The 13,152-nt window shown below is 42.5% G+C and overlaps 1 protein-coding gene across 1 annotated transcript in view; it reads left to right on the top strand.

The window, feature by feature from the left end:
* Positions 1 to 2,543: 2,543 nt before the first annotated feature.
* Positions 2,544 to 13,152, top strand: part of DIAPH2 (diaphanous related formin 2) — a 189,544-nt gene continuing 178,935 nt past the window's right edge. The window contains exon 1 of the mRNA XM_083797793.1: positions 2,544 to 2,912. Within this exon, the coding sequence (XP_083653919.1) occupies positions 2,559 to 2,912 (354 nt within the window). The 5' untranslated portion in view covers positions 2,544 to 2,558. The remainder of the gene's footprint in view (positions 2,913 to 13,152) is intronic.

Raw genomic sequence — 13,152 nt, 5'->3', positions numbered from 1 at the left:
CAGCTGTGGTTTTCTGTTTGTTGTTACTATGTTTTGTTTTGTTTGTTGTATATATTTTCTTGTGGAGGGGCTTTTGCATTTATATTTTCCTAATTGGGATGGTTGCATTGTACCACCTCACTCCTTTTGCTTAAAATAGCTTGCAGAGTTTACATGCTCGTAAGTTGTTAATTCATATATAAAGAATATTTGTTTCTTGGTCCTTGAAACAAGGGAAAATAATAGAAATACTGAAATTCTGGAGTATAACTAAAAACATTGTCAAAAAGAACATGGTGGGCTTTAACTTGTGCTGAGAAGACTGAAGTCATCCCAGGGGTGCTTGATTTATAGTAATCTATTCAAAAGTACCCTCCAGAAAATCCTGTAGCAATTTAAGTACAACTCAATGACTTTAAGTCACAGCTGAGCACTCTATGTGGAGATTTGCAAAATATTTGTAAGTGGGAGATAAAAAAGAAAAGAAAAATAGTTGTGCTAACAAACCAGACATTTATTCCAGGAGAGCAGCAAATGGCAGTAGGAAGAGGAAGTACGACTACTTGTGGGGTAGCAGCCTGATGGCTGCACATCTTTTCTCCACTTAGTCACGGTACAGCTACTACTGCATAACAGCCCCTGAAGTAGTAAATATTTTGGGGTTTATTTTCAATTTAATATGCACAGTCCCTAAACCTGCTTTCAGTGCATTTTCTCTTACATTGCTTAAAAAGATCACACACACAATGTTTTACTCCACCTAAAATTGAATTAAATCCAAGCTTAAATGCACAATTGGTTGATTTTTTTTGAGCTCTGCCATGTGTACTTGTTTTCGTTAATCCTGCCAAGTATTTTTTGTAATGTTTTGCCTGCTGCTTTTCTATCTTAAAGCTTAGTCTGATGTAAACGTTTCACCAGAGAAGACTTGACTAAAGCAGTTAGCATCATGGCAAACTCAGAATATTTGTGTAAAACAACACTCTTGAATACTTTAGTTATGCTGAACAAATAGTGCTGCGAAGTTTGAATTAAAACTCTTAAATTTGTGTGCAGAAACATCAGGCAATTAGAAATTGCTCTGACTCTACAAAGACTACCTTTCTCCTCTACTTATGGTTGCTGCTTAATACAATTAAGATGGCACAGAAACAAAACCAAATGGGCATTAGAGCTCACTGAGGAAAACAGATATGAGTATTTTTTTAACCAAAACTGGCAAAATTGTTGCTAAACTGTTGCTCTAGGATGATACACTGTAAGTTATACTGATGTTGCTTGAAATAACTTACTGCCTGTCACGAGAAACAAGTGCTTAAATTCATGATTACTTGATTAATTCTGAAATTCTGTGTAGTTAAGGTAGCATAAACTGTGTCCAAATACGTGCTATGAAAATAAGAAAAGATCAAAAGAGAATGTGTAGTAAGTCACATGCCCAACAAAAGTTTGGATTTGAGTACCTTCACTGAGCTGGCTAAGTCTAAGGCTTTTAAACTTCTGCTAAGATTTTACTCAGCTTTTAAGAGCCCTACAAGGTTTAGACCAGTGATTTTATTTGAAAGATGGCGTTGTCAGATTTTTGTCTACAGGTTTTTGTTGTTGGATTTTTTTTTATTATTATTTCATCTGGTACTGAGGCTGTTCTTGGGAAGTCTCAAGAAATGCGAGACTGCTACATGAATCTCAGGCATGCTTTAATTACGTGAATTGGCACTCTTTTTTCTAGACGTCAGTGAAGTAATATGTTTTTATCTAGATGTGGACTCCATAGATTTGTGGATTGCCCTTGTCCCATCACACCACCACATTTTGATTGTTTTCCTGGTATAATTTAACAAACATACATTCAGTTATGCCAACATAATTTTTTTTGTTGTTTTAATAATACTTCTGTTAATACAAGGACATCCATGAGGCCCAGCAAATAGAATCTCTACTGTACGGAAAGACTTCAAGCAGTTTCTTTTGATGTTGTTGAACATGAACATGTGTATAAAGCCTCAGAAGGGGGAAGCTGGGCTTCTCAAAATTTAAAAGAAAAGAAAAAATCTCTCATTTCTGGTAACAGTAAGTGATTTTTTGTCACCACGGCACAGTTAACTGCTGTGCACAGTGTATTTCCAAAATAAAACGGAGGGAAGCATTGTGAAGCCACGATCAACTCGTGAAAAACCCTGCGTGGGAAGTGGCAGCACTTCCGCGTGGGGCCCAGCACTGCTGCGTGAGGCCCAGGCCGCCGAGGCCGGGGTTTACGGGCGAATCCCTCCTACCCCAGCCATCGCCAGCCGCCCCATTTTCTCAGGAGCCCGTGCTACCGCAGCTTGCTCCGGCCGTCCCGGCTCTACCCGGACGTGTCAGGCAGCGGACTCGGCCCTTCCCACTCCCAACAACCCGTCTGAGGCACGGCTGAGCTCGGAGCCCTCCGCACAACCCCAGCGCGGCGCCGGTCAGCTTCGCTTCGCCTTCCTAGCGGCCGCCCGCGTCCCGCAGCCCCGCGCTCCGCCATTTCCCGGCCGGGCGCCGCCACCCCACCCCAGCGCCCTCCCTCCCGCGCTGCCGCCGCCGCCTGCCAGAGCATGCGCTGCGCCCCGACTCATGCGCAGCGAGGGCGGCCGGGGCGCGCGCCTGCGCCGAGGGAGGCGTTCGGCGGCCGGAGGCGGCGGGGCGGGAGGCGGCGGCGGCGGGGCAGCGGCTCCAGGAACTGCTCCGGCTGCGCCGGGGAGGGGACGAGGAAACGCGCGGCGGCCCCATGGGGCCTTGAGGACTCGGGCCCGGTCACGGAGGGGTGGTTGCGCGGAGTCGGCGGGAGGATGGAGGGCCAAGGGGCCCCGGGCGCTGGCGGCGGAGAGGAGCCCCTGGGCTCCGGCAGGATGAACCCGAAGCGGGGCGGGCGCGCCGCGGAGGAGGAGAGCCGGAACAAGCCCAAGCTGGTGAGGGGCGGCGGGGAAGGAGGAAGGCGGGCGGGGGAGGCGGCCGGCCGCCGCCCTGCGGCTTCCCGGCGGGGGGGACGGGGGGCCCGGCGGGCGGCCGTGGGAATGGCGGACTTAGAGATAATAATAACAATAAAACGTCCCGTGAGGTTTGGGGGCGCTCCCGTAGGGACCGGGGACAGCTGGAGGGGGGGAGCGCTGCGGGCCTCGCGGGGCGCTGCCGGCGGCGGGGCCGGGGCCGGGCGCAGCTGGGGCCGCCCGGGCGGGGAGAGGCGCGGGGCCGGGCGCTGCTCGCTGCGGGAGCACCCGGCGCGTCGGCGGTGCTGATGCCAGCCGCGTGCTTCCCGAGGGAACTACGGAATTAATGCGGTTTTGTAGTGCTTTTTGGGGGCGGTGGCGCGGGCAGGAAAATTTTTGGAAAATTTCCATTTCCTTTTTTTTTTTTTTTTTTTTTTTTTTTGTAATCAGTGGAGGCCAGCTTTTGAATCAAATCCCCTTTAGGGCTATGGATTCTGCCTGATAACCTGAAGCATAGGTGCATTTCACAGCCAACAGTACTGCAGTGTATCGCAAGTTATAAATGTGGGAGCAGCAAAAATGGTTACTGCATCAGTGTTTACTTGGAATCGTTAATTTCGGTACTCACGTTTATTTGGGTTTATACTGAAGTAGTATATTTCAACTTAGTCTTCTAATTGGATTTCCAGAAAAGCAGTGTAGTGGATGCTTAAAGCTTACTGGACTCTTCGTGGTGAATATAGTCCGAGTTACAAACTTTATTGTATAACCTTGCAAGGCTTTTCACGGGTAATAGTAAAACTTAGTTAATAGCTGTGTGCTCCCACCTTGTAGTCCTCTTCTCAAGTATAGTACAGAAGAACCTTGGGCTGATTAGCTTGGAAACTCCTTTTTTTTTCTTGTTGAAAACTCAATTGGAATGCGTGGAGGGAAGATATTAAATTCATAATGTATAATGCCTTAAAAATATACTGAAAGTGGCGATTATTTACACGGATGTCAGAAAGAATATTAAATAACTTGCTGTATTAAAGGTGACTGTATATCTTAAGAAAACATAACCAAATATTCTGTTTTATTTTGTTTAATGGTGTTACTAGAAACAAGCTCTTACTTCCTTATACAGTATGAATAAAAACAAACTTTGTACCTAAACTATCTAGAAAAGCTGCTTGTATGCCCCTTTGGGGAAGTGATTTAAAAAAATAAATTTGTATGTCTGTGGCTCCAGAAGAGGTGGAGCTGGGAAAGCCAAAATTATTTTGGGGGGAGGAGAGGGATTCTTGGAGGAGATGTAGGTTTTCTGCTTCCCATCCACGTCCATCTAAAGGTAAAAGGGAGGCAGCAGTGCTTGATGTGGTTTAGTATAATGGTGTGGGTTTCTTCATTTTTGTCTTTTAAAAGGAGTAAAGCCTCATTTACTCCCAGTCAGTCAAGAAAAAATGCCAGGAAGACTAGACTACCGAGATATAATCTGTGCTAGTAATGAAAAAGATGGTTTGAATTACAAATCAGTGCAAATAAAATTTTTGATATGCTGGAGGAAAGGGCTGCCATTCGCAGGGACCATGTCAGGCTTGAAAGGTGGGCTTGTGCGAACTGTTAAATTCAGCATGGCCAAGTGCAAAGTCTTGGACCTGGATTTGGACAATGCCAAGCACAAATCCAGGCTGGGCAAAGAGTGGGTTGAGAGACCTGATGAGAAGGACCTGGGGGTGTTGGTTGATGAGAAGCTTGACATGAGCCAACAATGTACGCTTGCAGCCCAGAAAGCCAGCCATACCCTGGGCTGCATCCAAAGCAGCATGTCTGACAGGGCAAGGGAGGGGTTTATCCCCCTCTGCTTTCACGAGACCCCACCTGGAGCACTGCATTCAGCTCTGGGGCTCCCAGCTAAAGATGGATGTGGAAGTATTAGAAGGAGTCCAGAGGAGGGCCACAAAGATGATCAAGGGGCTGGAGCACCTCTCTTATGAACACAGGCTGAGAGAGCTGGGATTGTTCAGCCTGGAGAAGAGAAGGCTCCAGGGAGACCTTATAGCAGCCTTCCAGTACCTAAAGGGGCCTACAGGAAAGCCAGGGAGGGACTCGTTGTCAGGGTTGTAGTGTTGGGACAAAGGGTAATGGCTTTAAAATAAAAGAGGGGAGAGAGAGATGAAATATAAGGAAGAAATTCTTCACCATGAGGGTGGTGAGGCCCTGGCCCAGGCTGCCCAGAGAAGCTGTAGAAGCTCTGTCCCTGGCAGTGCCCAAGACCAGGCTGGATCGGCTGTGGGCACAGAATCACAGAATTTCAGGGGTTGGAAGGGACCTTGAAAGATCATCTTGTCCAATTCCCCTGCCGGAGCAGGAATCTCTCAATCACGTCACACAGGAACGCAAACTGGTAGGTTTTGAATGTCTCCAGAGAAGAAGACTCCACAACTCCCCTGGGCAGCTTGTTCCAGTGCTCTGTCACCCTCACTGTAAAAAAGTTTCATCTCATATTTAAGCAGAACATCCAGTGTTCCAGCTTGCACCCATTGCCCCTTGTCCTGTCACTGGGTGTCACCAAGAAGAGTCTGACCCCATCCTCCTGACAGTCACCCTTTACATATTTATAAACGTTAATAAAGTCACCCCTCAGTCTCCTCTTCTCCAAGCTAAAGAGACCCAGCTCCCTCAGCCTTTCCTTGTAAGGGAGATGCTCCACTCCCTTAATCATCCTCGTGCCTCTGTGCTGGACTCTCTCAAGCAGTTCCCTGTCCTTCTTGAACTGAGGGGCCCGGAACTGGACGCAATGTTCTAGATGTGGTCTCACTAGGGCAGAGTAGAGGGGAAGGAGAACCTCTCTTGACCTACTAACCACACCCCTTCTAATACACCCCACATTGACATTGGCCTTGGACACAAGGGCACAGTGCTGGTTCATGGTCATCCCGCTGTCCACCAGGACCCTTAGGTCCCTCTCCCCTTCGCGGCTCTCCGGCAGGGCAATCCCCAACTTATACTGGTGTCTGGGGTTGTTCTTGCCCAGATGCAGGACTCTACACTTGCCCTCGTTTATTTCATTAAGTTTCTCCCCACCCAATTCTCCAACCTGTCGAGGTCCTGCTGGATGGCAGCACAGCCTTCTGGCTTGTCAGCCGCTCCTCCCAATTTAGTGTCATCAGCAAACTTGCTGACGGCGCGCTCCATTCCCTCATCCAAGTCATCGATGAATATACTGAACAATACCGGTCCCAGTACCGACCCTTGAGGGACTCCACTAGATACAGGACTCCAACTCGACTCCGTCCCATTAACCACAACCCTCTGGCTTCTTCCCTTCAGCCAGTTCACAGTCCACCTCGCTACCTGATCATCCAGACCACGCTTCTGCAGTTTAGCTGTGAGGGTGCTGTGGGAGACTGTGTCAAAGGCTTTACTGAAATCAAGATTCACTATGTCCGCTGCCTTTCCATCATTTATCCACCTGGGCTCGTGGGAGGTGTCCCTGCCCATGGCAGGGTGTTGGAACCAGGTGACCTTTAAGGTCTCTTCCAACACAAACAGTTCTCTGAAATAGTTCTGTGTTAGATAATTAAATTGATGTATATTCACACACATAATTGAAGATGGGCTGTATTAGAACTCGTTTTTCTTTTTTCTGCTTTGGGTCGTTTTGGAAGTCATTTAAGTTTAATATAACTTGTTGAATTTAACAGAACTGCACAATTAGAATTTAGCTCCCGCTTTTGTACTAGTAGTATGTAAACTGGAGTATTTTCTTAAAATTTAATAGCCTAGTTTGAGCACCTTGACACATTGCAGCTGGTGGAAGAGTTCTGATTTCTTTTTTTTTTCCACATCATTTTGTGCTGTCACAAGGACTGGAGGTGGGAATGAGTGCCCAGTTTTTTTTTTTTTGTCATTATTTTTGTTTGCAGTGAAATGGGCAGGAAAAAATTAAATTGCTTTGGCAAACAATCATGTGATCTCGTGCCAGCCCTGAGGATAGGCTGGCATGCGACGACAGTGAACAGCCACATTCTTAGCTTGGTTTGGCAACATGCTTGTTTTGCTTGTTTAAAAGTATGCCTGTTGTACTAGGGGAAACAGACTAAGGTTGTCAGGGAAATTGCTGGCATTTGTATTTGTTAGTCCTTAACTTGGACATTGTTTGTTGTTCTTAACACTGGAAGTATCTATTGGCTACATAGGAAACAGTTAAGTGCTTGAAAGTGTTGGGTCTGATAGGACATAGCTGTCATAGCTTTGCTGAACCCAAAGACTCTTCCAGTTCTTCATCATCTTCAGTCTTCTGGGGGGTTTAAAGCCAGGAGTTTTACAGAAGTTCATACTATGAGAATGGGAGACAGTGGTTATAAACTGGAACAAGAGAGATTCTGACTAGGTATGAAGGGAAAAGATCATTTGAAGGGTGATCAAGCTCAGGTTGACCAGAGATACTTGGAATATTGATTCTTGGGTGTTTTCATTTGGTTTCATTTGCACCAAGGTGTTTCCTTGGGTGCAAACCTGGACAAAGCCTTGAGCAGCTTGGTTTGATTCTTATCTTGGCCTTGCTTTTTGAGGATCAACATAGAATTAGGACTAGACACCTGAGATCCTTTCGAATGTGATGATATGAATCAGCGCTTGAAAAGGGATATTATAACAGGATATGTGGTGTTTCCTGGCTATTTGAATGCTGTCTACCTAGAAGTTACTATGGTCAATATTTTTTGTCTGAGTTGTGTTTTATAATATATCCTGTTGGTTTTGTATTGGCATAAATAGAAGTATATCTGTGCATATAGTGGCTAAGTACCATGGTAAAAGCATGCTGCTTTACCCCCAAGTTAATTTCAGATGCGTGTGTTAGTTGTTCAGTGATAGATGCTTCACTTAGCTACAAACTTTATTTCTGAAAAGGGCTGTGGTGTATCATGCTGTCTTTAACAGTAGATTGAGAGAGAGAGCTTCTATACCATGGGGTAAAAAAATAAAACCTTGGGGGTAAGAGAAAGGTTATTTAATTGGAATGCAAGTAGATCTGATGATGTGGTTTTGATGATTCATCCTACAAGGAGCAACTCATACTTTAGTTTAAAAGTAGAAATCATTTATGCTTCATATTGAAGCCTTTTTAAACAGTGTGAGCTTTGAGATGAATCAAAAAGTATAGACCCAGGATTCTGACTAATGTGCTACAAACTAGAGTCAAAAAGTGGAATAAAAGCCTTATCAAGCAGCTTAAATCCAGAAGTAAACTGAATGTACTTGGCAGATGGGTGGAGTAACATAGCTAGGAAACGTACGTCAGGGCAGGAATGCAGGGCAGAAATGAGCTGTCAGTAGTATCGGTCACCCTTGGGCAGTGCTCTGTAGGAACACCACCTCGTTTACCTCAGGCTGCTGGGTGTCATTCTCCCGTGGCGAGAGAATGTGTTCTTTGCGCAGGAAAGAACACATAAGAAAAGACTTATAATTCGTGAATTATGAATCATGTTAGGCAAAGATTTTGGCAAATGAATAAAATAAATTACATTTGAGATCACAGCGTCTCAGTAAAATTAGTGAATGCCTGTAGAGGATTCTCGCTTCAAGTATATGCCTGAAATACACCTGAAATGTGTATGTTTTAGAAGGCGCTTGGTGTGCTTAGATCAAAGTAAAGATATTCCAGCAACTGAAGAGTGGTATTGATGTCTTAAAAAAACTTGCTTATGTTGTAGAAAAGGATACTGATCGGGCACTAGTTCTAATATGGTAGAGCAGGACATACTTAGTGCTGACTAGCTTTAGCTTGTAATGTGATTTGATATTGACACTGTTTAAATGAAGTGATACTTACAGTGATAAGCCTATCTGTTTGTGGTAATTAAACTTCCTGAGCTACTACTTGTAAGACAAAACTGTAGAGCTATTCTATACGGTACAGGAAGCTTTGCAAACAAACCAGATTTCACCGAGGCAACGCGGAAGAGGATTACCATGAAAACTAACAGCATGCATATCATACTGTGGAGTGGTGCTTTCGTCATACCGGAGTGATGCTTTCTGAGAGTTGAAGCATTGTGGTGTCCAATATCCTAGTTAGAGTACAAACTTTTGTTTTTGTATTGCAAATAGTCTGTTAAGCATTAATGATATTGTGATTGCTGATGACCCAGTAGAAGGAAGAGGTTAAGGCTTAAAAATGTTGGGTGGGTTACAAGAAGACTTCATGTTTTCCACATCAATTGCAATTCTGTAGGGGTAAACAATAATGGCTAATAAAATTGCTCTAATTCTTTTCATCCCTGCCCAATTCTAGAGGCCAAGTAGAGGAAAAGATGTCCGTTGCTGCTGAAGCAACTGACAATTTCAGTTGGTTATTCATCAGTTTACTTGTTTAACCTTAAAACCACAAGAAGTTAGGAAATGACTAAAATGAATGGTTTTACATAGTTCCTTACAACTTGTGTGCCATGGTCATTCTTTAAATTCGGTATCTTTTATTATTTAATAACTTCATTTTGGAGGAAATAACTTTACCGTTATAACCCTTTATAATAGCAGAGAAGATAATTTTTAGAGAACATTAACAATTGAAAGGCATTCTCTGTCTGTGTACTAGCTGAAAAGTTTCAAGTAGGCAAAACTAATTTGGAGCAGGGTAAACTTACATGTTACTTTGTATCAAACTCATCACTTTCTCGTGAATGAAGTAGCTTTTTCCTGCAGTTTTAGTAAAGTATCTGTAGGTCTCCTGATTTCAAGCCTAACTTTCTATTAGGTAAATAAACTGAGTCTTGCTGAACAAAAGTAGTAATAACAGTTTGTAAAGTTTGTTACCTACTAATTGATTGTATGGAGGAAAGGGATGACAATCAATGAAATGCTGAAGTAGTTGCTTATTTTTTCAGAAAGTCTCTTGAACTGAACACCTAGCCAACGTCTGTGACTTTGAACAGACTGTGTGCTGTTTAGGCATAGAACGTTAAAGGTGGCCTTAAAAATATTTGTTCAAAGGCAGAGAAGAGGAGACTATCAGCTATTCTTGGACAGCATTGCTCGCCTAGTCTCTGTGCTGACCTCAGTGCTATTCTGACCATTCTGTTTGGCACTAATGAGGTGAAGAGACTGATCCAGTCAAAAATCTCCTGTATTTATTTTCTTCTTTGACTATTTACTAGAATTCCTTTTCCTTCAGTTTATCTAAGTTCATGCATTACCACTGTTAAATATGATTGACTGTTTGTCAGTCATCTTGTGATAGTTTGTGATGCAAAGTACTTTGGTCAGGAGAAATTTTAGTTCTGTAGTGATTATTCTTTCAGTTAGTAGTGTGGCAAGAGCTAATGATGGTTATTAGAATATTGACCTTCGAGGATGTGTGGGTTTTTTTTGATGAGTGTAGCTCTTGTGAGGAACAAATACTAAGACAATGTGAGGTTCAGTAGATTCTAGATACATGTAGTTATTTCTTGTACAGTATAGTTTCTTTTTGCTTTTCTGTTACATTTTGGTTCTTCATATTCTGCTGTTATATACGTGTATAGCTATAGAATTGAAGTTGCTTTAAAAATAACTGTGTCTTCATAATGGAACTGAGCTGGATGTTTGCATTTGATTGCATGAGGAGATGAGAACACTGCAGTTATTAATCTTAGTTACATGCAGTGTTCCAGTTGCATTGCAGTAGGGAAGTATTTGCTTAAGGAAGAAAAAAGAAGAGTGTTTGGGACTGCAGTGGTCATCAGTGGTGTAGATGGGGAAAATAATCAAATTCTATTTCTTAGTGTACTTCGATTGTCAAGCTAAGCATATATGCTGATGCCATATGCAGTTAGCTTTTTGAGCCACACACAACATAGCATTGCAGAGTTGCATTTATTTTGGACTTAATTTTCATTTCAAGTCTAATAGTCTTAGCAATTAATACTTTAATGGTCTTTCTTGAATACCATTGTATTTATGAAAAAAGAACAGGAATTTGGATAGTTGAGTGTCAGATACATCTCATGCTTTGCTTGATAGGAGGTGTAGCTTTTAAGTGGGCTTTCTTAAGCTTCTTTTACTAAAATACTAGACGTGAGAAGTTCATCTGAATAATTTTAAAAATCTTTTAAGATACCCACACAGCTTTTTGTACATATATTTTGTGCCTGGGGGGAAAAAAAAGTGCCAGGTATGCTTTATTAGAGAACTGTTCATGTGTTTGCTATTGTACTGGTATTGGGCAGGATTGCTTGTCAATATCAGCATATTCTGTTTACTGCACCTAGAGCAAGCAAATAAATTGGTTTTGGTTTGGAAGAAAATCTGGAAGTGTTTTTTTCCTGGGAAAATAGACTGAAATCACTTGTTAGATTAATCACTTCAATAGTCATTGGATCAACTTCTGGGACTTCATTACAAGTGACTGCAGTAAAGCTCCTGGTGTGGTAAATGGATCGTTTAAATGCTTATTGAGCTGACTGCATGTTTCTTGCTTTTCTGCCAACTGTGCCTGTCGGGGCCATATTAAGCCCTGTATCTCTGCGGCTTATTTTTAAAAAATACATCTACTTGACTTCTGAGCTCTGAGTTTTTAAGGAACTTGGCTTTTTTTTTTTTTTTTTCTTTTAATACCATTATTGTGGAGTGCTTTTGAAAAAAACGTTCTGGAATGCTTATATTGGAAAAAACATGTCAAAGCAATTCTTGATATAGTAAGTGCCAACTTGATCTCAATTTGATGCTTGCACGCAAGCTATGAATTGAGCTTTTTTGCTTTCAACGTAGTGTCAGTACAAAGCTAGTTTGCTAGATAGCAACACTTGGTGTGCATCAAATTGCTGTGCATCTTCCTTCCCTGTCCTGTGCTCTCCTGAGTGCAAGCAGCTGATCTTTTCCTTTAGGTATGTTGTGGAGCTGGTCAGACTGAGTAAAAGCTATTATAAAGCTATTGAGTTTGGTCAATTAAGAGTAATGAGAATAAGCCACCACCTTTTACCTCCCATTTCCTAAAGCGACTTTTTTTAACTTTAGAAGGCTTATCTTCACTTTTACTGAAGTAGGGTCTTTACCCTTTCATAGACATGGAGCCCTTTTAACTACAACCATATGCCTTTAACCTGGGGTTAATCCTTTGTTGCAAGTTAGGTATTTTGTTTTAAGATGAACAGTGACTGGTTAACTTGGAGAGAGTTCTTCTGAAGTCATTGAGATACCGGTTTGATTTGAGAAAATTCTCCAGTCCTTATGCACAAACCTTGCATATTGTTTTTCATTCCTGCTTACTTGCTTCCCATTTGGCAGTGCATGAAGGTGTATATAGTCTAATTATCCCAGTGAAGTGACAGTCTCAGTTTCTGTATACTTTCCTTACTGCTATATGCAGAGACAGTTTTGAGAAGACTCTTAACTGAGTATGTTATTGGTTTCCTGGAACACCTCTTGCTCTTGTGAGTACACTAGACAGTAAAATAAATATTACAGTCTACTTGATGATTCCTTTGCTACCATTTGAGGAGAGGATTAAAAAAAAGTAGAACGTTGCTGTTGGGAGAGGATTTATATACTTAACAATAAAGCAGAAGACCCATAGTAAGTTGCAAAAGCTAACAAAGCCCATACACTGAAGAATACAATCAAATATTGGGCAGCTCCTTGAAAATTGAGAATTTTACGTTTGATAGACTTTGAAGAAGTGAGGGCAAGTATATTTGTTTTTAATATTTAAAAACAAAGCAAACCACACCACCAGAATACCACAGAACTCAGCCAACCAAAAACAGAGCTTGCAAAGGAACTGGCAGTGGAAGGGATGCAGTGAGCCAAAGGAGTGGGAATTACCCTCGAACACTGTTCATTTTGTCTGTACCCAGTAATCGTGGACCATGGTCACAGTGGTCATGTCAACAACTCCTTAGAATATTGTTCTTTCTTCCAAGACAATTCCTAGCAAAGAGCAAATTTTTGGTTGGCCAGTATTTGGTCCCTTCATAAACAAGTTGATTGTAAAGTTGCTTTTTTTTTTTTCTCCAATAATAGATTTGATCATACATTTAATATAATGGTAAAACTTGGGAAAACGAGTAATGCTGCTGTAGCAATGGACTTTAGCTTTTCCTTGAAGAACAGAAATTTTAGGTTCAGTAATAACCAGCATACGTAGACTACAGTGCAACTCAGTAGTCAAAACAGTGGGTTAAACTGAATTTACAGCTGCTGAGATACAAACAGGGGCTTTCTCCTCCTTTTTGTATTCTTTCCTGTTTATAGCAGCTTC

Source organism: Anser anser (genome assembly GCF_964211835.1).
Source record: "Anser anser genome assembly, chromosome: 13".
In the NCBI taxonomy this organism is placed as follows: domain Eukaryota; kingdom Metazoa; phylum Chordata; class Aves; order Anseriformes; family Anatidae; genus Anser; species Anser anser.
The sequence above is the reverse complement of the archived record's forward strand: the minus strand, read 5'-3'. Positions and strand labels throughout refer to the sequence as shown.